We start from the raw sequence: 27,830 nt of genomic DNA, 5'->3' as shown, positions 1-27,830 counted from the left end.
GATATCGAATAAACATTGGGGACATTCGAATGATTACTAAGCGTGTCATTTGAAATTTATCTCGTTTAATTATTAAAACATGTGTGTAAATATAGGGTACAAATACAAGTAAGCATATTATGTTTTACGTACGCCTATTAATTGAACAATAATAATATATACATTTTTTTATCTTTTAGATGGAATGACATTTCTCATGGTCTGAATTAATATAAAATAATAATTTTTTTTTTTTTTTTCTCAAACATGAGCACCTTTACCAATAAATCACAATTATTACCTAATTATTCATGCTGTATGTGTTTGGTAAGAATTATAAATTCGAGCGTCTACGTCGAATTTCATTCAAATATTTCTTACCAAGAAGCTAAACACAGCTGATGCGTAACAGATGCCATTTTTGCTGTTTTTATTGTTGTAATTACATTTTATTTCATTTATTATTTTTGTTCCAACGTACCCATCGGTCGAGGCAGTGCTTATCGCATATTAAAACTACGCTGTAATACCATATCGGTATGAGAAAAGTAGAAGAAAAAAAAAAAATAAAAAGAAACAGCAAAAACTAAAAAAGTTACGTTCATATGATTCATATTTTGGGCACTACCTGTTATACGTGTGCTTGATACTGTTTAATTACGCCTTGAGGGCAATACTTACGTAATCTATTGTTCCTTACGCTAATTACTGCTGTTGTTGATTCTTAGAATTATAGATATAATTAATTAGGAGCGAACCGTTAAATATTACTAGTCTTGATATGAGTTTACAAACCATTCCACATATCGATTTCAGATAATATCCCTGTTGAACACCGCGCAAAGAGTTTTTACCGCTTTTCTTCTTTTTTATCTATCGATTCATGTACTCATTCTTCTTTCATTTTCTATCGATTGCATTCTACTTTGCGAGAACCGAAAGTCCGAAGATGCTTATTACAATATGATGTGATCCGGTGTATGACTGGATGGTAACATATTGAGTTCTGAACGTTTGCAACCCAATCAAAAGTAGCTAAAAATGATACTTAATAATGTCTAATATCTCTTATGCTATAAAGTACGATATTATTGATATGAGAGTGTATATTATGGATTAAATTTTCGTAGAACCATGTTATTGTTCGTGGCTCTGGTAAGGGAAATTAAAAAAAAATGGGAAAAAAAAAAGTACAAACAAATAGCCTTCTGAGTATCTCGCAGACGTTCCTTTAACCATTTGTAATGAGCTACCGTACTTCGTAATTTACTTTTTCTGAGCGTGATGCGTCATTGTCACTTCATGACATCATTTTTCGAGGTGTCAGCCATTTTTTCATATAGTACGAAAATATTGTTGCGATGTAGATCAAAACCAGAAGAGCGCAGGTCACACCGAGCGTAAGAACTGACGTTTTCGTTGGGCAGGGCTCCACGATGGTCACAGTTTTTTCTGTAAAAATTATTCAAAGTTTGACGTCGACATTCGAGGAACTGAACATCGATGACACGAATCGGATCGAATCGTTCATCATGCATTACCTGCTTCGTTGAAGTCTATGCTGGCGTCGTTGCGCAAGAACTCCGACTGCTTCTCATCACCAAAGTCAAGGACCAAAATTTCCTGCGACAAAGTCATGTCTTCACCCTTTTCTTCGGTCGAATTTGCAACACTTCTCCTGCGCCTCTTGCCCCAAGATTCTACCGACTCGCGACCCCATTCGCATACCGCCTGCAAGAAAACCAAAAATTGAAAATCAACTCCGGTTGAATCCCGTCCTCTTCTGGAAATTTCTAATGCATAATTCATGACAGCGGGGCGAATTTATTTACCGGTTCACATGGCCCCAGGCAATATTTGACGTTGCACTGGAAGATGACGCCGTAAGATTCGGTGAATCTGAAAGCTTCGTAAACGGACTGCAGCGCATTACCATCTGGAGTGAAACTGGGAAAGATTGAAGGATCCACCGGACATCTAAATAACAAATTAGTCATGTTTAGATTCATTTTGCGAGGACGTTTTTAACGAATTTTTGAAATACATCGTTTCGAAGTTCTGCGAACTCACCCTTCGTCGTCGATGATTTGGAAGGTACTCTTCGAGTCTTTAGCCATGGCAACGCAGCTACGAGCAAATATACCGTATGGAGCTGAAAAAGAATTACACGAGTTTTGTATATTATCAAATTTCTCAACACGCAGCTACTCGATGTGGATGTCATTGATATCGTTCAAATAATCAAATCCGGCGAATGCCGCTAGTCCCGTGAAAACTGAAATCTTCACAACTCGTTTTATCGCGGTCAGATTTTTCTGACAACGAGTGGAAGTAGGTTGACGGAATTCTTTTACTCCACTATCATTCGCGGTATACATCTAGTTGTCGGTTCGAAGTGATAGCGAACAGTAGTATTCATTGTCCGTCGAATCGTCACCATAATTTTTCAGCGGTAATTACAACAATTTTGTAATCTCCAATCGTCAACTTACTGTCCTCAGGAATTTCAATTCTGAAAGTGAGTTTGTCCCCAATGCGAACGGTCTCAACTTCCCGGGCCCTGCTATCCAAAATACGAATCCTTGGAGGCGGTGCTTCTGGTGCGCTCGTAATGCTGATCATTTCCGGATCCCTGATCGGCATCATCCCAAATGTTATGTTCTTCGACGACATGTCGTAGGTACATTTGACTTTGTAAATCTTGTCTGCTTTCGTCATTACGACCGAATGATGTTGCAGTACAACCGTGTTCGAGTATATACCCGTCTGAAAACCGTCACGCTATGCATTCAATGAATCAGAATAAATGAATAACAACTGATTTCAATGTTTCTACCTCTTTGGATAATTGAGGAAATGTTTTATCCGAGCGCGCAGTCGGCCAATACTTACCACACTCTGAGTGTTGCAATCTTGTCCGCTCATTGTTAGATCCAATCTGAACAAATCACTGTTGATTACATCGATGTTGCAAGTTTCGGAACGGCCCAATGCGTAAATACGACCGTTGAACGGCTTGTTCGTGCGAATTTGAACAGCGATTCTCGTATCTTTGCAGTCAACGGCCACTGCGAATAAAATAAACGTTGTTACGAACGACTCTTTAATTACGCAGTTTCTATATGATACTCTGGAGCATCCACTCGACGTTAACGAGTGAAAATACTCTTTCCCCTTACCGTCGTAACAAGTTCCCGTTTTGTCGCAATTAACGTCGGCTCGTGTAAGATTGTTAACCGTCGGGTCTTCCGTGCTGTCGAATACCACGGGAAGAGGATCCACGTGGGGTCCCAGGCTCTCTGTTTTCGACAGATTGACGATTAAGATAAACATTAATAACGGTGTGGATATGAAATTTTTGGAGCCGTTTTATTCGTTGATTGACTGCAGTCGCGAGCATCGAGTTAACTACACCGCGGAGCGAGTGGAGTAACGCATGATCTGTGCAGGAGACCAGAGCCGGTTTAATAATTCTAAATCATAGAACATAACGCGCTAGGCATACGTATAATGTTCGTATAATCTAAAGTGACGAATAATTGCGTTTTTATTTCACAGCGCTCCATCCGGTGCGTAGTGAATCAGTATTCAACGGTCGTATTCCATTGTACATGGAATATCCGTTAATACGTTTCATTAGGAGAGCGTATGATGTGGGGAACGGCGGGGTCGAGGGCATTCTGTGTACGATAATATCGTTCGAAAGCTAAATCACAAAACTCACTCTCACAGAAGTTTTCGAAATAGGTTCCAACCCGTTCGCCGTTGTCAATGAGAGGCCTCTCGGCGTTCAGGTAAGTCGAGGGTCCTTCTGGTAGAGTAAAGTGATCGAGATGGAACAATTGACAATTGTAAGACGTGCCCTGAGGAGGTCCTCTGTAGAGGAACGATCTGCAGAGAAATTCATTTTCGATTTCGCACGCCTGTCTGCAGATGGATTCACTTTGGACTTGGAGCTCTTTGTCGGTGTAATAATGGAGTCCCGCGTATTGGGCTACTTTGTCATCGGCAACTCCGATTCGAGGCGTTTGGAATATTCTTTGAGACTTGCAGGCGTCTTTACCTGCGATTGGAAGAAAATGAATCGGTAAATAAAACAAAAACTAATTTTCATCAGATCGTGCGGCTGCATCGGTGCGATGAAATATTTTAAATTTGTCAAGCTAGAGATTTCACGCGTCGCTTTACAGGCGTGGGACCTTTAAGGTAAATCGTTACAGGGAACGTAATCTGACCTTTGAGGCAGAGCGATTCGAAATAGTCGACGCCTTGAGCGTCAACGAATTGGACGTATTGCCCGGTCGTTCGCCTGTCAGAATCGCTCAAGTGACACTGCAGAGTGACGTAATTGTACTCGACGGATCGACAGGTGAAACGATGTTCGTTGAGACACGCCGATAGACAGGTTTCCTTCGTCGATGTGTAAATCAGGGCGTTGTCCAATCCACGAATCATCTTGTTCGGAATCCGTTCGAAGGCCCAAGGGCGAAGACAAACGTTCTCTACAAACGAAAAACCAACGGATAAGTAAAGAATACAGAATTCATAGAACAGGGAATTAGTTTCTAGGAGAAATAATTCCCCTTCGCCCGGGTGTCGGGATTGCGGGATTAGGTCTCCTGCATCTGGAGGGACCCAAATTATACGATATGGGCACTAAACGGTTTATGGTAGCCGGTCTTTCGGCGTTCGGGGTAAATGTGTTCGGTGGTATGTATTTCACGTTTTTTTTTTTTTCTTATTTTTTTGCTCCCACTTTTCCCTTTTATCAACGCAATGCAGTGTTGCGGGTGATGTTTGCAGGGATCGTCGTAAACTCTGGTGTACTATAAAAGAACAGTTAGTTTTTAATGAGACAGGAGTTAACGAGCTACTTGAATCGGAGTTATTTTATCGCCGGAATCGTGGGTATTCCAACAAACCGCTTAGCACGATTTCACGGCATTGAATTCACGCACCCCGTACTTATCTTACCGTTCAGATATTCACAACGTTATAAACGTTGTAAACGGGCTCAGGGCTGATATCGAAGAAAAGGTTTTTCTGCGAACCTAGTGGTTTATAACAACCGAGAATTACAGACTACAGGCTTCGCGGTTATTCAACTCCGCGTTTTATCTACCATTGAAATTAAGCTCCCGTTCGTTAAACCGTAAATAAAATATCCGGTGATAACGACGTATTTAAGTTGTAGTACAAAATCAGAAGATTTTTTCCAATACTTAGCTCCTTCAAGATCACTGGAGCTGGAAATTCCCTGAAACCGGATTATCCGTCGTTTGTGCCGGCGTTAGGCAACCAAACAGACGTTCTTGTATACGTGTCGGTAAGGCGTCTTTTTTTGCGACTCATGAAACCGAATCACGTTTTATCGCCTACATAACATATAATGTCCTACGTACGTACGTACGTGTTACTTTTAGCCGAAACATTTACGGGATTGCACGAGAACGTTGAACACGAATGCCGATACGAGGTAAATCTGACTCTGGAAAAACTTTTTTTCAAGATATCTAAAAAATGCCGTTAGAAGCGCACGCGGCACTCAAGCCCGAGGATACGTGGGCAAATTGCGCAGATTTATGAGGCAGCAGTTCCGGGAGTTACAGGGATGAAAATTACATGTCTCGAGCTCCTACGGATCATAGGTATAAGTACACCTCTTTTGGCTTAACGGGCAACAAACTACCAGCAGGCGTCTCACCGAGCTAACATTAGGGATTTCTTTGACCCTCCTACAACTCTTCGCAGGTCTCCATATTGTACGATGTTTGCCTAGGAACATCATTTTAATGCATTTACACAGCGTATTCTTGGTTATACCGGGTTTAGGACTGTCCTCCGGCCCCAAAAGAGGGAATATTGTAGGAAAGGTGACCCCCCTCCCCCCGAGAAATTGGACACCAGCAATCCTCACGGAAAATCTATTATCGTGCACCGCTGCGCAAACAAAAGGAATTTCAAGTGTCCTTTTTCGGAATTTACCTTCGGAAATTATACCTGCCGTTCAACCCCCGCAATACCTTACCAAACCATATCCATGCCTCAGGCAGCTAGCTCTTTTCTGAGCTGTTTCTTTCACTGTATACACAGGTGTCGGTCCTGATACAAGGTTTGGGTGCAAAAAACTTAAGTAGGGACACGATCCAATAGGATCTTACCTTGGGATTAGGGGGAAAAAAAAATGTAAGTACGACCTTTGTAAGTGTTCATATTATAGAAATTACCCGTTTCTCACCATCTAGGAGGACGTACTGACGTATTTTGATCGGTTAAAATTTCAGAGAAAAAAGATTGTTTAAAATATAATTCGCAACAAGTTTTAAAATAAAAGTTTTCGACGTCCAACGTGGTTTTTTCAGATGATGAAAAAGGTTAAAGACAATTGATGACTGGAGAAATCGATGAATTTGTATTTTGCAACCGAGTTCGCTACGATATTTTACATCAAAGGAGTATACGGGTTGCGGATTATGAGGATCTAATCCTCTGACACCCTTTCTGAAGTTTGTAAATTTTACCAAAATCCTGAATGAGAAAAACATTATTTTGTAAGTTCGAATTATAGTTAATCTAGAGGTACATGTACGTGCTCCCTGAAATATGTCGGTATATATTCAGATTGGGTGTGATAATGATATTTAAATAATATTCACTGCGAATTTTAAATTTATACAATTACAAAGTTTTATCCCAGAGTTCAACGCCAGACCGTGAAAAATTTCATTGAAATAAAACGGATTAAGGGAAGCGAAATTCTCTATGCATAATATTCAAATCATGCAATTCTTATCCGAAGTAGAGAACCCCTCTTTTGTTTTTTGCTTCACCTTTGAGCGCTGATGCCTCTCGGACGGCTTGTACCTGTACACCTGAACTACCTATACATGCATATGTTCCTATGTACGACCAAAGTTATGTACGTATATTATGGTACGAATAAGTGGGTAAAACTGTACCTGATCTCAGTTGGAGTTTGACCATGTAGTACATGTTGGCTGCCCTTTGTGGCTGTGCGGCTGGATTCGAAGCCGCCGTTTCATTCTGCAGTTGACATACGGTATCCTGCATCGGCGCTAAAGGATTAACTACGAAAGAGAAGGCTGCCGCTTGACATTCAGCTTCCTCTCGACACCATCCTTGGCATTCGTACAGGGACAGGTTTCGCACCGTGTAGTAGGTCAGTCCTCTGTAGTCGTAATCCGTCAATTTCTCGAAGGCCGTTCGGGCTGGCGAAAAATAAACAATGAAATAATGGAACCCGTAATCTTATTCGTCTGATAAAATTGCTGACATTGAAAGTTGAAAAACGCAATTCGATACAACGGCGTGGTTGATAAATTAAATTCCATGATTGAGAAAACTAAATATTACAAAAATAATCTTCCCAATAATATCCTCGTGATATCGTATTCATGATTCGATGAATTCCTATAGAATTGACAATATTCCTATTTCAAATTTACAATCTTCGATCTCGTTTTTTATCCTCTCATTCTTTTTACTAACAATAAGTGCGCAAAAATTCTGAAATCAGTGGAATCATAGATATATATTTTTGCGATTGTGATTGATGTGAGCGCCGGTGTGGTTACCCATAGGTGTACCTGTCTGGTGGGGGCAGGGAGGAGTGATAAACGACAATTGTCGATTATCATCGAAATATTACGACAGAGAAATTAGCGACCTGCCGATCGCCCCACTCGCTCTTTCCTCCCAGGGCCGTCGTGACGAGCACACGAACGTTGGAAGGTAATTATAGTTGCTCGTTATATACGTCTTATTTTATCGACTGTTAATCCACCCAGGCGATTGAGCCATGTTTGAAAATTTTTATCTTTCTCTTATTCCTGGTATCTGATTCCACCCATCTTTTTTATATATTCATATTTGATCTTCTTACAATCCTACTGATACATGTGCTCCTCGCCAATCTCGTCGCTTTATTCGATTGTTCGTGATTATTCGTACGATTTATTTATGTGTATCCTGTCCATGTATTTTACTTTAGACTGTTCATTCGATGTTCCACTGATTATTTATTTATGAATTCGTAATATGGCGTCGTCCTATTATTTTATTTGTTGATATAATTGATCGTTAACCGAGAGGACGCAGAGGATAACGAAATATTGTTTACGATTTACGACGATCAGACACGCCATGAAACATAAGTATAAAAACATCACGCTGCGAATATATATAATTATGATAGAACAATTCGTAGCGTGGATAAGATCGATTTTTCCGATCTGATACATCTTTTCTCATTTTTCCATAAACTTTTGTTCACTTTCGAATTCCCATGATCTATGGTAGACCGAAGAACGAAGATTTTGAATAATCGTAACGTTCGTACCGACTATGAGTGCCATTGATATAAGTTCACGTCGCATGGTACTCGGTTAATAGTGCTTTAGTTTGTCGACAATCAAGCTTGCATATCCTCTGACATCGGTAAGCGCTTAAGGAAATACTGCAACTATAAAGCAATACCGCGTTGTTCATCGGATGATTTACCGTTACGCCAGAAGTGCACGCAGGTTCAGTTCCACGCTAAGAATTGCGTGAGGCGTATTTGCAAACGTGTGTGTCGCATAGGTACGTACGTAAGTATGTACCATTACCATCGTCTAGCTTTTTCATTCGCTTGGCAAACTACACGAGGCACTGGTCCTTTGTAACAAGACGTCGCGTAGCGGCTAGATCTTCGGTAGAAGCTGAACAACAAAAAAAAAAAAAAAAAAACCCTCACCGTGTATCGTAATTCGAAATTCTTAAATACCTAATGCCGCGTACGATGCGCCGCAGACGAACGCCAAAACGAACGCCAAAGTTCGCAGATTGACCGGAAATGAACCCATCTGAAACAAAAATGAAATCATTTCGTTAAAATTTTTTGCAATTCCAGTTTTTTTCGATTCGAAAACAAAAAAACAAAAAAAAAAAAAATAACGAACGGTATAAAGATAAAGGAATAAAAAAATGATCGAAGAAAAAACGAAGAAACAATAAACTCCCTGTTAATTATAATGCATAGTTTATTATAGCAAAATGTGTGTTGCCTCAAGAATACCGATGGTCTAGTCATAATAAACAGATGAGATGGAGTTTTACGGTCACGTTAATTAACATGGTAATAACTTTATGCCGATGAGTATGTACTCTTCGTACGCGCATGAATTTCGAATAAAAATGTGGTTAACGAGAATTTAATAACCCATACTCGGCGATAATCGTGTACATAGATTATGATCGTTTTTGTCAAGTGATTATCGCAATGGGTTCTGGTCTCTCATCCCTCGCTTTTCCCGTAAAAGAAATATGCAGAAATACATCGAGGGAGAAATTCTAGAGTAACGTTGAAATTGCTTCCTGCAACGAAACCTGTTTACACGCGCGCGTATACATATAACGTGTATCTTCGCTACACGCATCGCAGATTTGTTTGACATTCGCTCGATATTATCCCGTGGGTTTTGTACTATACATATATCAACAGGAAGTGTTACGGAGAATCTGCACCGGTTCGCTGTGTACCGAACTTCGAAAGTCGAATGAAGCGGGAATCGCTCGGGCATTCGAAGTCGCTGGCCAACCAGGTGCCCAGCATATACACACCCAGATATATGGAATCAATATAAGCGGTGTAACTCTGCCAAAGTTTTCGGATAAAACGCTTTATTCTTTTTTTTTTGTCACAAACTTTTACCCAATTTAATAGTTTCGACCGTATTGATGACGCAACTCCAACTCCACTTATCACTTCAACTTTAACTGTACTATATCATTGTTTCGACATGTTCGCGCGAAAGATGATAATGATTTCGTTTGAATTGAATGATACGAAATTTCGTCGTACAAATCTACGGTTCGTCATTTTCATGTTTTGTCTTGACAAAAGTTGACTTTTAAAAATTTTTCAAATGTTGAAAGAATATTTTACGAATGCCGTTTGATCGGGCGTAAAAACAGTTGCTAGGTTTTCTCAATTTATTATTTTCAGTTCGTATCTTCTTCTACGCTTTTTTATATCCGCTCATAGCTGTCAGAGTTTGATAGACAACTGGACGGAAGAACAAATCGACGCGGAAAGACGAACGCGGAGAAGAATTATAAAATAGTATAGAATGAGTTGGATTCGCTCTAACGTACCGGTGAAGAATTTCGCCGAGATTTTTTCTCGTTGTTTTTTTTTTCTCTCTCTCTCTCTTTTCATTATTATCATATTTCTTTGTATACTGAACCAGTTTAACTTCTATCGCAGTCATTTATCAAGAACTCGCACAACGGTCAGAAATGCGCGCGGGAATTGTTTCCGACACATTCGCATAAAAAGAAATATTTTAACCTCCGATCGTTATCGGATCTATTTCTCTTTTTTTTTATCCCCAAACAATTCGGTAGTAAGCAAAACTTTGTACGTTTCTACCGAAGAGATCTATGGACAACAAAAAAAGCTCGATCTATCCATCAATTTCGTCGTCGAAGTCTACGATACTTTGGCTTTTTACTTATTGTCTATAAATAATTGTTTTGGATCGTGATAAGATTTCTTGATCCTTTTATGTTTACTACAAAAAATTCAAATTCAGCTGTCCAATATTCGTTTCTCCCTTCGCCAAACCTGTCAGACTGTTGTCCGTCAAGAATTTCTCGTTGTGTGGTACAGCTGTATGAGATATGTATTTTTCTTCACCCCTCAAAATCGTCATGAAAATTGCCGAGACGATGACGCGGTATTTTCTCGTCTCTAGGTTGTCATGAAAAAATGTTATAATCATTTGAAAATTGAAAAATTGAAAAATTGAAATCCTACGAAATCACGCGATGATTCGCGTACTCGCGGATCAACAGAGAAGAAACGAGCCACGAAGGCGAACTCATCCGTACGATAAGACTAATCTTCGCGGACGCACGAATCGACCTCTGGAGTTCGTATTCGTGCTTTAAGACTCATCGCTACACGAGGGTCAAGAATGTCATGCGTCTCTCTATGCTCTGCGGAAGGTAGTAGGGTATTACAGAGGTACGTGTACACTACGTGTGGAACACACTTTATTCCGGAGACTAGAAAAAGACCACCCGCGCTATCGTCAATCGTCATTTGTTCCTTTCTTCCCTCTATTTCTTTTTTTTTTTTTTCTTTTTCTCTCTATTTTTCATTAGTTCTATCGTTCTTACAACTTCAGAGGACATCGACCTTCGCGTATACCAGTCGGGAAGATGGTAACCTAACGCCATTCGTGTTTTTTTTTTCTGTTTTTTTCTTTTTTTTCAAGTAAACGTTGTTTCTGAAATAAGTCGGAATTAGCCGGTACGGTAAGACGGGTAGAGTGATCTCGAAGTATTCAGCGAGGTTTTGAGGCAAAAAAAAAAAAATAGAAGTAATGTAAAACGTGTCTTTTGTTTGGGATTCCAGAAACAACGTTGACATTCTACGCAAACTCACTTTCGCGGTCGCACGAAACGTCGTCACGCAGCGTTGAAAACACGGAAGGTCGACGGATGAACGTGACGTAAGCCCCGAAAGGGAATTTCGTAAGGGTTTACACCGAACTGAAAGCTTTGAATCGTGTAATAAAATATGTGACGACACGTTTGGATTGTGAGTCGCCGCGATAGGTGATCCGAGCAAATCTTTCCGATCGGATCGGTGGAGTGCCAGTCGATTTCGAATATTTCATTCCAACGTACAGAGAGAAGAAGGTACGTACGTAGGTACTCGAGTTGGGGGAGCGCTCTGGTCATACCCGCGAGTGGGAGTCGAGCGTCCCGTAGGATGACTTTTTGACCCTGAAGATGCACGACGATGCTATACCTCGAGTCGTGTCCGATCGAAAGTACCTCCCTCATCTCTGCCGCAACGTGGGTATGTATGAGATAATAAGATGAGAAATAAGATAACATGATGGTATTACATTGTACCGTGGATTGAAAAATAATTCTCCGAGATGAAGAGATTCTTTCAGCAAAGTTGATGCTTTCGAGGAACTTATTCTCGTTCGATGGAAACGGGATTTTTTGTAAGTTGTAAAACGTGACCGAACATTTATTTACCAGTACCCAATGTACGTTCGCTTTCGGATATCGGACTAATAGCTCTCAAGAAAATCAACAACTCTTGCTGCACTCATAATTGTCTTTGACTAGTTTAAGCTCTCAAGTGTCGGACACGGAATTCCGTGGCGGCAAAAGTGCCGTAGATTTGTACGTCGTTTATCGAGTACCTAAAGCAGTACTCGATGAAGATCATCGTTACATTACAGTACACGGACGTGTATTGTAACGACATTTACGCCCGTATAGCCGGAGGAAAGGACACGAGGTGGTGGTACTCTGCTCCCACGTCGGGTAAAGTCGCCGGGCTATCTGATTATCGCGAGTAGATAGAGTTCTCAGGTTTGTATGACCGGTTGAGTCAAAGTACCGATTCCAGCGGGAGCGTGAGCGCGGCTACCGAATGCAAATTTATACTCATTCTAACGTCCCCGTTGGTTAGATTAATACCGGAACCCGGAGTATCTGTCTTGTTTGAATAAGGAAAAGCTGACTCTAACTCGGTGTAGGTTGACGCTGCCGCGTAAACCCGGTTGCCGCGGCGAACTGCAGCCGTGCAGCATCAATCTTTGAAGAAACGTCCTCGGAAGAGGTATCAACGTTTTCTTGGAAATAGAACCGGCAGTTTCTTACTCCAGTATTACTATAAACGTACAGAAGTCGGGTGAAGTAAAGCAGCTGCTCACCCCGATGCTCACTTCTTAAGAGTACACCGTGTGCATGCTACGCTTGGACAATGTCACCGTTATCCAATAGATTATAGGACCACTACTTTAATGGCCGATCGAGATTACGCGAGCGACTACAAGATCATGAATATAAATCTTACCAACGCTAGGAGAGGAACGAAAAAGTTTTAATGAAATTTTCGAAAAATTTCCCAACCAAAAAATCAAACAATGTGGTGGTACAGTTCGATCAATTTGTACTGATTCATCTGAATCATCTGGAATCTAAGAACGATTTAGCGGGTGAAACATAAATTTCCCGTAACATTCCATTCGACAAAGAGAAAAACAAAAGAATTCCACAAAGCAGCATAACTCCGATGTAGAGTATTCATCCTAGACTCGAGTGAATCTCTAGTTCACGCGTAATAAATACCAAAGGATCATCGTCCCCGTTGAGGAGTGGAGGAATATATGTATTTTCCTTCCGCCCAAACCAGTCTTTCAAAGGAGTCGCTTACGTATTCCTACGGGGCGATCCGCTGCGGAGAGCATCTCGCTTTGCTCCTGACTGCAACACGCTTGAGTTATCGGCTAATCCTGTTGGTAATTAGCAGCGATCTCGTCTCAACGAATGGGATACTAGAACCGAGAGTAGAGGGGGTGGTAGAGGTCACCTTCAACTTCAACTCCGTGCAACGACCTCCGTTTCTCGAGCCCTTGACTCAGCCGCCGAGGAGGACGAGCTCGGTATCGAGCTGATCCTGGCGATGCTGTTGGACCGCATCGTCGTCGGCACCTAACATCTAGCCGTTTGCACGTGAGAAGTGCCGAGAAACGTACGGAAACTAGGATGCGGCGAAGAATCGTGAAAACCGAACATCTTCCGAGTCGCCGCATTGCGTACGATTAATTTTTGCGGACGGAGACGTCACGAGGTACTCGAACGGGAAACATTTTTTCGGGCGATATGTTTTTGCAGTGTGCTGAAAATAGTCGGGGTTATATTTTTTCCATCCGCTGCCATTGTGGCAAACTTGTTCGGCGTCGAGATCTTGAGAATAAATTTCCGGACGTTGATACGCTTTGACGCGTGCAAGGATCTCTTGGAATCGGGTGGTTCGTGCAGCGCTACGTGTATTTACATACGAGACTGGTCTATTTCTCGTTGATGTCTCGTTGCATTATAGTATAGTGTATATACATACATCATGCCGTTGTGCGGTCGCTTCTTTGTTTCGCTGTAGACGGGGATGGTGCGCGGAGCGAGTCTCTTCGTGTTTCGAACATTTTTTTTCTCATCCGACTCTCCGGCAGTTCTGCGGAACCTTCGGTTTGTCGTTGGAGCTCTTCTTGCGGATGCAAATGCCCCGGAGGAATACGAGAAGAAGCGAAGGGAGAAAAAGTGTGGAAGGCCGTCACGGAGACGGCGGTCGTTCGCTTCGAGAAGGAAGAGTGGAAGAAGACCCGTCTCTCCGTGGCTCGAGGGTGCATTCTAGGGAAAACGAATCTGCGCAAGGATATTCCGCAACCAAGTTTCTTTGGCGTATAACGTAATCGCGTTCGCGATAGCTATGCGTAACCGTGAGCCGGCGAAATTATTCGGAGTATCGTGAGAAGAATAACACAAATATTTCGAACCTGCATATCGTTATTATAGTTTCAACCGTGTAATATCGTCCGTGTTTCCGTTCTTTTTTTTTTCTTTCTCGTTTCTATTCTATACATTTCCTAGACTTTTTATTTGCGCAATCGCGCGACGATGCGGAACGATCGCAGCCAGAGATGCTGTCAATGAGTAAGCAGCGTGCCCGCTGCACCCTACCGTCCGCGTAATTACCGACGGTTTGATGCGTCTCTGTGTTAGTCCAGCGTGAAATAGTCCGAGGCTCCCAGAGCTGAAGATGATTTAGCAGTACCATTCGTTTCTACGGAGTCTATGTTGCAGTAGGTACTCTGGCGTCTTGATGGCCTCATGCCTGGCGTGCCAATCCGCCCGTTCATTACCTCGAATAATTTCCCATTACACCGGCAGCAGTACTGCAGTAACGGCGGAGTACTCGTAACCCATCAGGCGCTGCAGCGAGATATATTGTGCGCGGTGTGCATAAAGGGGGGCCAAGAAAAGAATTTCGAACGAATGGTCGGCTTCGAAAATTACCGTACAAATCGCGTTAATCTTGTTTTTTTTTCGAAAACTGAGAGAATCAAGCACTCGTTTGATTTATGAAACTTCGAACGATCGTCGCTCGAAAAGAGATTTTGGAAAAGTCGCTACTCGAAATACATCGGATATTCTCACAACTGAGTTGAATAATATTTGATAATCTTAGCAATCGCGTGTTTCTCCGTATTCCTATACACATCTTTTGAAATCGCATGGCTGGAACGAAAGCTTTATTTTTCTATCGTTTGTGAGAAAAAAATTCAACGGGATTCCTTGGCGAGTTCAGCTTTTATCAATCTTGCGAAAATCATGAGGCTAATTTGGACCGCCCTACGTATATCACGTTTTGCAATCTTTCTCTTTCTTCGGAGAACGGGCTTGATGAGGAATTGTAATTTCGCGGGATACCGTCGACACTATACTTTTCCAAATCTGATAGCATAAAATATATTTGTGTACGCATCGTATTTCGGTGATGTAGGGAAATGCAGAGATGATTGGACCTCCAGTTAAATTGGGCCGTTCGATAGGAAAGTATAGGGCGATCGATGTACTTCCTATAGAGTGGTTCAGTCTACCTGTTGATCCAATCATCGCCACCTTTCCCCGTGTATATTTTAACCCCAGGGCTATAGAATATAAATCTTTATCCGTCCGTTTCTGCTCGATCGCTTTTCGATCTCGATCTTCGTCGACGTGTGTCGCAAGTTTTCATATCCAAGATGCAGAACGAATAGTTTTTATTCACTCAACAAACGACACAGCGAAAAACGTACGTGATGCGTGTGATTTTTTCGCCAAATGATTCTTGCTCGAAGGCTGTCCTTGACCGTGACCTCAACTTTGACCTTGAACTTGAACTTGAACTTGGAACGAGAGGTTCGAAGCAAAGAAATGGTACGGTTATAAAAATAGAACGCCTTAAGGGATCCTTGTGACGAGGTGGTATTACTGCAGCGACAAAGATGGTCGGCAGCTCGACAAGGAAAGGGCAAAATCGAAGAGCGGTTCGGGTGGTTAAGGGTGAGGAGTATTCGTCTCGGTTCTTTGGTATCCTTTGCGGATAGACGAGCGTAAGGTAGAACGGAGAAGATTGGAGTAAGCTACCGAGCCGAACTGGCTCGCTACACATTGGGCATCGTTACGAGGAGGTAAACCATCGTCAGCCAGCCATCTACCAGGTGGTCGTTGACGCTGATGTTTCCGAGTAATCCACGAGATCCCAGACTCTATTCAAGTTCACCGTCATCTCGCGCCTCCTTCATACTTCGAACGGGGAAAGGTTAACAAAAAGTGACGAGGATGTGGTGAAAAAGAAAAAGGTACCAATCATCCGGTAAAGGTTGGCTGGCTCACTTTTATCGAATACTACTAACAATTTCACATCGATATCATCCCTCTTATACCACGTGTAGAATGTAGCAGACAACCTTCGGGATTCATGACCCATAGGGATTTGTCGCAACGCATTCCGGGAATTCTTTGACGTCGTTTAGGAAATTCTTACTACCAGCAGAGAATAAGATGACATCCTGATTCGCCGAAAGAATTGGGTCAAAGGATTTTCGGCTCAGGCGCGCAACGATTCGGACCCCAAAATGTTCCGGAGGGTTCTTATCGGGTAGTAATAAGATAGGTTCCGGCAACATATGGAGGGGATCGATGTCCGGTGAGTGAATTGAGGTATAAAATTTCGTTTTTCACTTTTACACGAAGAGAAATTCCGTTGCATCGTTCCGTCTCTCTTTTCTCATAGATTCCCCTGATCATTTCCGTTGATAATAATTATCTTTAACAGTATCTCATACTTCTAGTGAAGATGGGAGAAGAGAAGGTAAAAAAAGAATTCAACAAAGGGTCTACCTTGGCTAATGATACCGAGAAGGATGAAAATATACCTTATCCTGTGTATAATGATTCTACTTTCGTCACTATAGTATAATTCGTGACTTGCTTCGGCCAAGATATCTCATTATTTCGGAAGGTACTCATGACGTTGTATTATCGAAGTTAGATACACTGTAATGGGTAATCGAGTAATTACTGCAACGACTACGCCTCTCGATCATAACGGTTGCACAGATTACTATACATCACAGAAATAGAAGATCATTCCGTACCGTAAAAACAAACATAACGAAAAACGAATAGGGTGTAGGTATAGCGAATAAGAGCGTGAACAATTTTATGCTACATTACATATTCCTTTTCCATTTGTTTGTTCGTTTTTTTGTTCGCCTCCAAATTCTTCTTCCGCTATTCAAGGTAATCAATTTGGAACCGTGACCGCCGAATGAAAAACGATTATTCACTCGCGCCTGGATATAAAATACAAACGCATTCCTATTGCTGAACTACATCGAACGGAATAAATAACTAAAAAAAATTCATGTCACATTATCGGTTGAAAATGTTTCAATTAAAAACTTAAACATACCTATGTACCCGTATTTTATGTGAGGATATAACGAACTTTGGCGAGAAGTACGTGCCTCGATAGCCTGTACCGAATCAATCGTGCGTCGCGACGCGTGGCTCGATATAATTATTTAGTTACTGTAACTCGAGGAACAATCTTTTTTTCTCTTTTATTTTATCTGCTTTTCTTTGTGCGCTGTACCTATAGTCACCGCGGCTTGGCCTTGTGCAGGACCTCTGGAAAAAGTCCTGTTATTCAAATACGTAGGTATTTAATCTGCGGTCGTAATGACACCCTGCAATTTTATCATGATTTGAAGATGCGTTTTTCGTTAAAGAAAAGTGGGAAACGACGAATGCATAAACGACAAACGACTGGGATGAAATCGCGTTAAAGATGACCACTGTAATTTTCCGTTTGGATCTATTCAGCCGCAATTGTGTCTTGCGTCATGATTTAAAACCATCCTTTTAAAATTTTAGAATAAAATAAATGTCGTATGTATGGAAAAACGAAGATAATAAGTTAGAAGATCGTCCGAATGCAGATTATCATCTTTAGTCTAATTAAGATCATTATTTCGGATAATTACTCTAAAGCTTGTCATTACTTTCGTGCTATACCGGTTATAATTATTATACGAATCACACGAAACTCACCAAACGACTGTCATTTAGTTTTGTTTCGTTATTTTTTTTTTTTTATCCACTGCTGGCCAACGTTTAAAAAAAAAGAAAAAATTTCTCTTTACCGAGTGTGTAAAAATGGCAGAGTCATTGTATCTAAAAATCTGAAAAATTACTTTGCATGTATATCTCTTACAGTATACAGAAAGTCGTCATCTTTTTCAGCCATTTATAAAAAAAAAAAACTTTCTGCAGACACCTCGTAGTGATACACGTGTGACGAGGTAGTAGTACGTAACTTTTGTTTTTCGTATATCTTAATTAGAGCTCCTAGAACTTTTTACATCATCGCTTTATCCTCTCCGCATCGTACGTGTAAAGAGTCGTGTCCGTTGCAACGTTTTTTTTTTTTCCATCCATCCATCCTCCTCATTTTTCTTCCTCTTCCTTTTCTTTTTCAAACGACAGAAGTGAGTTAATAAAGGTACGAAGCATCCGGTTATAGCTGGCAATTTGAAGAGTAAATCTAGAAATAATTACGTCATTTTCTCGTCAAGTCGATAGATCCGGAATAATTGGGATCATTCGAATCTGTAAAAATTTCGACTAATACCGCCTAGTGATCTTCCAAGTTTCTTGAACTCTGTGGATGAGATCGTTAGCTCCGGCGTTAGAATAGCGCGGGTCTTGATGGTTCGCAGGCGTGCCAAACCGAAGAAACGTGACGCAACGACTGAAACTAATCGGAGGAATTCAATCATAGTCATAAACGTACACGTGTATGTAACATTAGGCTACTCTATGTAAGCTAAAGTACGTCTAACAGAATCACGTACGCGAGGTAATAATGCAATTTATTTAGTTATTTGATTGTTATACATTATCGTAATTTTCAATGATGGACGCGTTTATGCTCTTTGTCTGTGGTAAATGAATTTCAGTCGAATCGAATATCGTGGAAGATTTTTTGTATTCTCATCAGGTGTTTGATTAGCCGCGCTGGATTGGGAGAGTTCTTTTTTTCCTTTTCCCCCTTCTTTTCTCTTTTACTTTATTTTCTTATCCGTCTCGCACGGATTCCGATCCGAATCTAACGAACGAACGTGAGCGGCGGAGGATCAGCGATCGCTGCAAACCGGGATTTTCATTTGTTTTCATTTGAATTCCCCCCGTGCTTGCGAGAGCTCGATTCACACGACTTAAACTGAATCATTGTTATTTTCAATTCTTTTCTTCCGCTTTTCACAGCGGAACCGACTTTCAGCAAAATTCATTGCTTCTGCTAGTGTACAGCTTTTAATTGCTATTCAACGCGCCCGGCTTTACTAGTCATTTGTATTCCCTGAGAAACTTCAGGCGCCTGTCAGCGATGTGGTCGCCGCGGTTCTCGAACGAAGAAGCAACAGGTTGTCTTATCTCTTTGGACCGTTCTCGCGCGGTCGCAAACCTCTTTCGACGACGTCTGCACCTTTTGCTTTTTATTATTCTCTTTCAATTTCCGCATAATTGTCTTCGGACTCCTCTCAAAATTATGTCCGCGAACAATGCGCTCCGGTTATTGCAGTATCACTATAATTACGTATATATATGAATCACATGAGGATAAAGGAATCCATGATTAAAACCAGTAAGTCAGAAACAAAAGAAGTTAGTTTGCGGCGAACCGCTGCGAAGTAATACCAATTTCACGTAGTCCGTAGACCTACAATTTTGGCGACACTTTTATACCGTTGGCAATTTTTTTCCTTTTTTTTTCTTTATTTCTCTCTTCTCCCGAGGTTACATATTTTTGTTTGCACGAATACATGTGGACGTAGCTATACTGTTATGTAACGTTGACTTGCGATCCTCGGAAGAATTCGAGTTAAACTGTTTGTATAAATTAATGGAAACCGCTATGCTTAAAAAGCAGGTGAGATTTTGATTTTATGATTCGAGTCACTGAATAATCAGTGATGTCATCGAAGGATTTCGGATAACTGTGATTTCGTTTCAACGATCTAGTGGACGGTAAATTTAATCGCTGTCTCGCAATGATCTTCAATTAATTCCTATAAAACGGATGCGAACAAAGGTTTGGAACGTACCGCAACTCTATCGTTTTATTAAAAGTGTTATTGATTCTCCTCGCATCTGAATGCAAATATTTGCGATAACCAATTACCTCCTCGTATTTCGACGCACATGAAACGAAAAATAATTTTCGACTCGTTCAATTATTATCGGGGAACAGAACGTCAAGTCGAGTCATTTTAGGCGGCCATGATCGTATTGGGTTACCGTTACTCGCGACCTTTCGATCCGTTCTGTATCCAGTGACACAAATACCTTAGCACGGAATAAAAAATTCTGCAAAACCAATGAGTCTTTAGTCGTATTATATTCAATGCTCGCCGTACAATATATTCCACATCTGCATTCGCCGTCTAACCATAAAGTTATTTTCAGAACCGGTTCAATTACCACGGAACTTCACGGATCATTGTTAATAGAAACCATCGGTTCGGTCGATCTTCTTCGGAAATTTTTCAATCGATCTAATGGATGTTGCGCAACTCATTCAAAATTAATAATGAAGGTGAGGGGTATGGAAGGTCGGTTGTGAAAATACAGAAGTAAAAAATTACCATATACGAGCGTCTCACGATCGGCTAATGAATCGAAAAGGAACGTAATTTTTTGTTATTTATTCATTGTTTTTTTTTTTTTTTTTTTGCGCCGTAGAATTCATTCGTTGCGTTGATGGTCGACTAGATCCGTTATTGGAAGGGCCTTTTTCCGATATAATCGATCCTGTTCAACGCGAGTCACTATCATTTTCTCCTTCTCTTTTGTCATCTCTTTTCTCTCCATGCTCCTTTTTCATTTTTGGGCACCTTTCATAGCTACTCCGATTACGACTACAATGGAAACTTATAATTTTTTCGGAGCCTCAACCGAGCACGTTGTATTGTTACTTTAATTGCCAACGGATTAAGCCGTGACAAAGTCCCAGGGTCTAGTTTTGTTCTGTTTTTTTTTTTTTTTTTTTTGTACAACAATGCCATCGGATTCCAAACGGTTCCACATCATACTTGTTAAAATATCTTAAAAAAAACCCTTCTCAGGATTCTACGTGACAGTAGTTCGAATGTCCTGTAACTGTGTAGATCAAATTCGCCATATTTCGAGCTTCGTTAGGAGAAAATAAAACAAAATTGTCGAGGTTCTGATTATAGCGTTCACCGTGACGTTGTCTCCAATCAAATTTTTATAAATAGTCGTTACACGTTGATCTACGTGCTTTTAAAAATGACAAATAAACGTCTTCCCGCAATTGGCTAACGGTTTCTATGGTTTGATCGAATCAACGCTATCTGATACGAAATCGTCTTCGTACGTTGCTCGTGAAGAGAACGGTGCGTTGGAAACGTGGAATAAATTTAATCCGAAAAAACCGAATCAAAATCACCCCGGCTCGTCGAAGAAATTATCAACGTTATAAGTATAGGGATATATTTTTGTCGCAAAAACTTCGTATTTCGTACACGGTTTTAATTTTTGCTCTCGACGTCGAATTGAAACGAAAAAAAAAAAAAAGGAAAAGAAAAATAAAAATGCTTTTACGCAGTGTATTATTTACAGAAGGACCGGTGCAAATACATGGTCATACAGCTCTACTCCATATTCATGTAACCGTCGCAATTAATTTCACATTGAAAAATACGTCGCGCTCATGTTTTTAATTAACGAGATAATAATAGCGGTTTTCGAGAATAAAACCTAGTAAATAACGATGAGTTTAAATATAGAGTACGCGTGCGATATTTTCTCCCGTATCTGATATAATGAATCGCTGACGCGTGTGACTCGGCATATTCCTAATGATGCTGCAGTACGTCGTCATTATACGTACGTACATGCGTACGCAGACACCACATCGTATAGGTACGATACAGGTGCGGTTGTGAATGAGTCGGATGAATGACTCGACATTGACCTTTTCGTTCGTATTTCATTTGAGAATATCAGGATTTGCAGCGCGTTGCACGCGCGCTCGTATTATCGTGCGTATCCGTACAGATTTGATATAAACGGGCGTATCGCATGTAGCGATACTTCGTTGATCAAATGCGCGAGATTTGAATAGCAGCGGTGCGGAAGCAGCGGCAGCGATATTGACCTGGTTTTTTCAACGAACATGGCAAAGCTTCGTACGATATGAACGTGGGTAACCGATGTATACCTCGTACATGTACGCTGTTGTCGAGCCCTCCTGAAATAACGTACGTTTCGGAGCAAGAGATTAAATCTCATTTCTCTCGAGCTTCGCGAAAATTCTCAACCTCGAATTATACACATACCGCATCTCGTGTCAGTCTCGTTCAATCTACCTGAACTGGAGCCGACGCGACGTAACGTATTGTATATTTCATCGGAAGTTCTGAACTGGTTTTCTACGATGCAGCGATGTCGCTTGATTTTCGGTACGACAAATCCATTCTGATCCGTCCTGCCTAGTGTTTTTGTTTGTCGATCGATTTTTATTTTTTTTTTTTATTTTCTCTTACGAATATTTCAGTTCCCGACGTTCGATGAAGAATATTTCAACTTTAAAACAGCTAAGCGAACGATCGGTAGAAATAATCGATGCATCTTTGGATTTTTTTTCACGTCATTCGTATCGTACTTTTTTCCTCTTTTTCATTGTTATTAATATCCGTCTGTTGCGATCCGAGAGGTAAGAAGCTACCAAAGTATAACGGTGTTTCATTCGGAACGTTCGCGCCAAGTGCTCGAGACCACGGTTACCGTTGCGTGGTCCACAAACTCGCGCACTCCCACTACTAGCCCACCTTCTGCACCTTCTCTCTTCGATTTTTTCCCTTTTTTATTTCTCTCTCATTTTTTTTTTTGTTTTTTTTTTCGTATCGCGCGTAGCTGGTTACCGCGTTGTTGTTTTATTTTCATCCCATTTATTCCGTAAACGAATGCAAATTAGCGAGAAGGAGTTATATACGGTTTGGTCTATTCTGCGATTCCCGATCTCAGCCGCGGTACGAATTCAAATATCTGGTGCAACCGGATATCTCGTGATTACGCAACAGCAATTATCCGTAGGTACCTCTTTCGCATCGATCAAAGAAAGACTTTCGAGTTTAATCCACCTTTGCGCTCGAATATTAGGATAAAAACTGTTCTGTTAATTTATGAATTTGCATAGCAATATGTTGTACCGATAATAATAATGATAATTATCATTACAACAATAATAATGAAGATTAAAACTACCAATCATTAGCGTTTTTGATATGAGGAAAGATTTAGACGGATGATTTATAACTCAGCTGGCATTTCGTACTTCACATATATATGTATACATACTTATACCGTATACCGGCGCCTAACTTAAATAACTATACGGTATACGGTGGGTACACTTTATCACGTTGTTTACATAATTATGACATGATGAAAAAAATAAAAATCGTACTCATGTGCGGATTGTACCTATCGTATCCGTGGTTTTTTTTTTTTTTGTTCTTTTTTAAATTGTTTTCTGTGTATCGTACACCGATAATTACCGTACGAAATATTTGTACTATACGTATACGTATCTAAATTTTATCATTTCTCGGGGATAAGAAATTTTTTTATTTCTTACATTCGTACATCTTTCATTAAACTATGACGGCTGTGATTTCTTGCGCCATTTTTGATTGAGTAGTTTCTAACGAGGTTTTCAAAAATTTTAATAGCGGATATACCTACAGTCTGCGATTTTACTACGTACATCTCAAGGAAACGAAACAGTCGAGAAGATCTAATCGCCTGATCGGCTTTTATATTCGCGCTTCGAAGCTTTCCATTTTTATCGACAATTTGTTTTTTTTTTTTTTGCCACCGACGTGCATTCATTGCGATTACCGAACACATATAACACGATCGTAACTGTACGCATAATAGGTTGCATGCATCCTACATACGATCGAAAGGACTGTCATCATCGTCATCTCTCGCCAATCAATTTTTCTGATGTATAAGTATACATCCGAGTATACTTATGTGTAGGTACTCGTATGTACGTGCATTGTAAAGTACCGGCTCCGAGCAACGGTGAGGCATTGAAGTTATACCACATCGCGTCGTCGGACCTACACCATCATCATCATCATAATCATCATCATCATCACGATTGTCATTATCATTTTCATTATCGTCTATTCGCACCATCCGATGTCCGTCAAGTCCATTTTCTATGCGATAAGTAGACTCTGTTCATGTATTATACAAAATGCATGCACGCATGTCATCCGAAGCGATCAACGGACGCATGCACGGATCGACGGACGACTTCCTCCTTTACGTGGTACGCGTCGTGCCTTATGAACTGCACCTCGGTGAGTATCGTCGCGCTTTTTTAAATTATAGTTCTTTGATTTTCAGCGACGTTTGAACGACGCTATGCGGAAATCATAGCGATTTGCAGGTTTCAATCAGAGATCGACGAGTGAGTGATATCTAGTGTGTCGACGACCAGTCGCTCGCACTGTTAACATTGCAGTTACTTTTTTTAAAATTAAACGAACCACCTCGTGATTTTACATTCTTGGGAAATAATTCTGTTATTATTCGCCGATACATCGACGATTTTATTACCGCGGCGCTGTATCATCATTTTAATTACTTTCGGTTGAATTTTTTCATTCCTTGTTCTATCTTCAACATACGAGATGAGGCAGAACAAAAAACGGTAGACTTGAGTTATTCGAAAATAAACAAAAAACAAAGACGAACAAAATTTTTTCTTCAATTTTTCTCGCCTGAAATTTATTTGTTATCACGAGTTTATGATTATGATATCCTATCCGCGTGTTCGATCGGTATATAATTATTTTACGAGACGTTATTGGCGAGGATCGCAACAACCCGTAACACTTTATCCGGCAGAAATTCGGTGCGATAAAAATCGATGTGTTACAAAGCTTACTCAGTACCCCTATGTACCTGGAATAACAGCCATTGTGTTAGAAATGCGAAACCGTAATTTTAATCGCGCCCACATTCGATGTTTCGAATTTTTAGTGAGACGCAGGTGCAGAACAGGTATGCAGGTGATGCGTGTGTACGGAAAATACCTACGCATGTATGTGACACGTGATGGAAGTGACCTAAAAAAATGAAAACGTAAAACTATCACGTAGAACCCAATCGTGCGAGCTCTACGTGTGTAAATGCGCCGAGCTTGTAAAAATTTTGCGAATGATAAAATGAAATTCTAAGTAAACCAAAGTCGATTTCGATATAGACGAAGTGGCTTTCATAACGTGCGTTATAGTTGCTCTCCGGGACGGAGAATGAAACGGCTGAGGCTGCTGCTGCTGCTGCCGCTGGAACTCGGAGGGGTCAACGCCCAGGCGTCGACGTAGGCGCCGAAGATCCTCACGGAGAGTCCAGCGCCGGGCAACTTGTACTATATATAGGTATGCATAGGTATATATAACAAACAACAGCCGCTAGTGGGGCAGGTCGGAACATATGGAGAATACTCGGATCTGATGCCTTTGGGTGCATGAGATTTTACAACGATTTCATCGAGATGTGGCATTGCGACAAATTTTTTTTTTTTTTTTTTTTATCGCCCTTTTCGTTTTTGCATGAATTCCACATCACGTGCAGCACTCCGATCGATGCTTCGTTAAAGCGAAAAAGCATCGAGTCATTCAGATTCGGATATGAGAAACCTTGAATTATACCAAATAATTCGATAACCATTTTCAATTTTCGCTAGTAGAGGAAAACGCCACAAATTACTTTTATGTACCAGAAGTTAGAGTAAATGAATAATACACACGTTTTTTTTTTTTTCAAGTAAACAGTCGCGAAGAATTTATATGCATGCACAGCGTACATGATAGTGTGAGCGATGTGCTTGTCCGCGCGTTAAAGTCTCCGGACTCAACAGCACGAACTGCAGATCACGCGCATTCTCATGCGTAGATCGGCTTCGATTCGTGGATGTCTTACAATTAATCGCGTGGGTGATAATCGATCTCAGCTCTTCTCTTCCGTTCTACAAATTTTCAAAATCTATTTTCCAAGGTTTCATTGAATGTGCAGGTGTGATTAAGCTTCTAAAAATACGGCGGTCAAAAATTAGACGATCTTAGACAGTCTCGTTAATTAACTCGTTATAAAATTGTTCAAATTTTATCTCTGCGTGTAAGAATTTTGTTAGAAAAAAAAAAAAACTCATTTAAATCATCCTTGTTGTGATTGCCCGTGTTTAAAAAAATCAAAAATTACATGCCATAAAAATTAAAAATCTGCAACTATTCTGCACTCGCTTGTAAACGCAATAATTGGCAGGCGGCTATACACATATTCATAGACGATTGCAAAAAAGAAAAGATTGATAAAATTCGGTATAGATTTTGAATTTCCTTGCAGTAAAATGATTAGAATACGTTTAAAATAAGAGATAAAAAAGTGGTCGGCTTTCCCAGTATATTATACCAAGATGGATAGGTTGTATTAATTATTACTCTTTACTTATTCTTCCGACACTTTTTTTCCCTTTTTCATTTTTGTCTCGTTTTTTCTCTCGTCGGATCCCAACGTGTATGTAATATACATTATATCTAACCTATAACGAAACAGACATCAACGAGTTACTCAACATGGCAACTCATATACTCACCGGCCCTGACTTTGAACCGTGCTATCTCAACCGTGGGAATACGAGAGCACTTATTGCCGCTGTTTGCAGAGGTAACTTCGGTTCCGACAGACCCAAAATATAAGTGAAATAGTAGTCGAACGAAAAAAGGAAATGCAAAATATTCTCGCGTCAATCGATCCCCTGATTTCTGAGTAATTTATTAGAATTTTTAATTGACTATTCTGATTTTTTTTACGGAGAGATTTTATAACGGGTCAAAAATCTGCATTCCATAACGTAGCGCGGTGGGGATATAAAATTTTCTATTCAAAATTCCATGAATTTTCATCAATCCGAAGGTTCTATTCCCATTTTGTCTTATATGTGGACGATGAAAAGAAAGATAAATTAACATCTGTTGAATTTTTATGGGATTATAATAGCCGACATTAATATGGTGATTCTCAAGATACCTATATCGATAATGTCACGCTTCAGTTCCAATTCTACAGATTCCTCGTTTCTACTGGCCAATCAGATTTCCGTTAATTTTAATATTTGCTCATTTCGACTCGAATCGATAATTAACTGGTAACGCGTGAATCAATATCACAATCCTTGTATAATTTTTACCGGTGTGACGGAAGATTACAGTCTTGATAATATCCATCTCAAATACTGTCACAAATATTCACACTCACCTCGCTCGGAATTGTCACTGAAGGGGTAAATTATTCGAAGTCAGACAATTCGAAGGACACCTTTCGGCCAACTATAGATCAACACTTCCTGCACTTTTTAAAAATTGTTCCTTCTCGTAAAACTCGATGACAAATCGATCGAACGGTTGAACGAAAATAAAAAACTAACTTAATATTAAAAACTCGTATGTATACTCGGTGAAATAATGAAAACCCGCACTTTTAGTGTATTCTGTATAAAAATCAAATGAAATATCTTGAGCGCTGGGCTGCCGCGACAGCTCTGTCTTGGAGGCCACGGGCAGCCGTGACTTTATAAACCAAGGTAGCCTCTCCGACGAGTTTACTATCTAAAAATTTTACACCATTGGCTCTTGACTTCCAAAGAGCGATTCTCATTCGCCTTTCGCCTAGCGGTACCCGCGTGCACGTAAAGACAGACCTCCTCCGCAGCTATACACAAGTACCAGAACGTCCTTTGGATCTGCTTCGATATGTTTCCGCGACTCTTATCGTCGGGGGGGAAACTAAACATTCAAGGCTGGTTACTCTGTGTAATTAGGGAACAT

General features: G+C 40.5%; 1 protein-coding gene across 2 annotated transcripts; it reads right to left on the bottom strand.

Annotated features, from left to right (window-relative positions):
• Positions 1–45: 45 nt before the first annotated feature.
• Positions 46–27,557, bottom strand: LOC105684847. Of its 2 annotated transcripts, none has more exons than XM_048650582.1 (12): positions 27,262–27,557; positions 8,765–8,843; positions 6,939–7,208; positions 4,215–4,481; positions 3,704–4,042; positions 3,159–3,278; positions 2,872–3,047; positions 2,472–2,760; positions 2,050–2,131; positions 1,812–1,956; positions 1,521–1,710; positions 46–1,431 (listed from the first exon to the last, which is right to left on the bottom strand). In XM_048650582.1, exons 2-12 carry the CDS (start codon positions 8,841–8,843, stop codon positions 1,280–1,282), a joined length of 2,109 nt encoding a protein of 702 aa, XP_048506539.1. In that variant the 5' UTR covers positions 27,262–27,557; the 3' UTR covers positions 46–1,279. The 2 variants fall into 2 exon arrangements, with proteins under 2 accessions (XP_048506539.1, XP_012253944.3); XM_012398521.3 differs by having other exon boundaries at positions 2,472–2,745; positions 27,262–27,556.
• Positions 27,558–27,830: the final 273 nt, after the last annotated feature.

Source organism: Athalia rosae, chromosome 2, assembly GCF_917208135.1.
Source record: "Athalia rosae chromosome 2, iyAthRosa1.1, whole genome shotgun sequence".
NCBI lineage: Eukaryota > Metazoa > Arthropoda > Insecta > Hymenoptera > Athaliidae > Athalia > Athalia rosae.
The sequence above is the reverse complement of the archived record's forward strand: the minus strand, read 5'-3'. Positions and strand labels throughout refer to the sequence as shown.

What these genes read in the sequence shown, in the direction of transcription:
- LOC105684847 (XM_048650582.1), bottom strand. Translation starts at nt 8,843, where the DNA reads ATGGGTTCATTTCCGGTCAATCTGCGAACTTTGGCGTTCGTTTTGGCG. An exon ending in CAAACTCCAACTGAGATCAG is followed by an intron (nt 4,482 to 6,938) that starts GTACAGTTTTAC and finishes TTTCGTTTGTAG; the next exon opens with AGAACGTTTGTCTTCGCCCT. An exon ending in AATTGAAATTCCTGAGGACA is followed by an intron (nt 2,132 to 2,471) that starts GTAAGTTGACGA and finishes ATTCTTTTTCAG; the next exon opens with CTCCATACGGTATATTTGCT.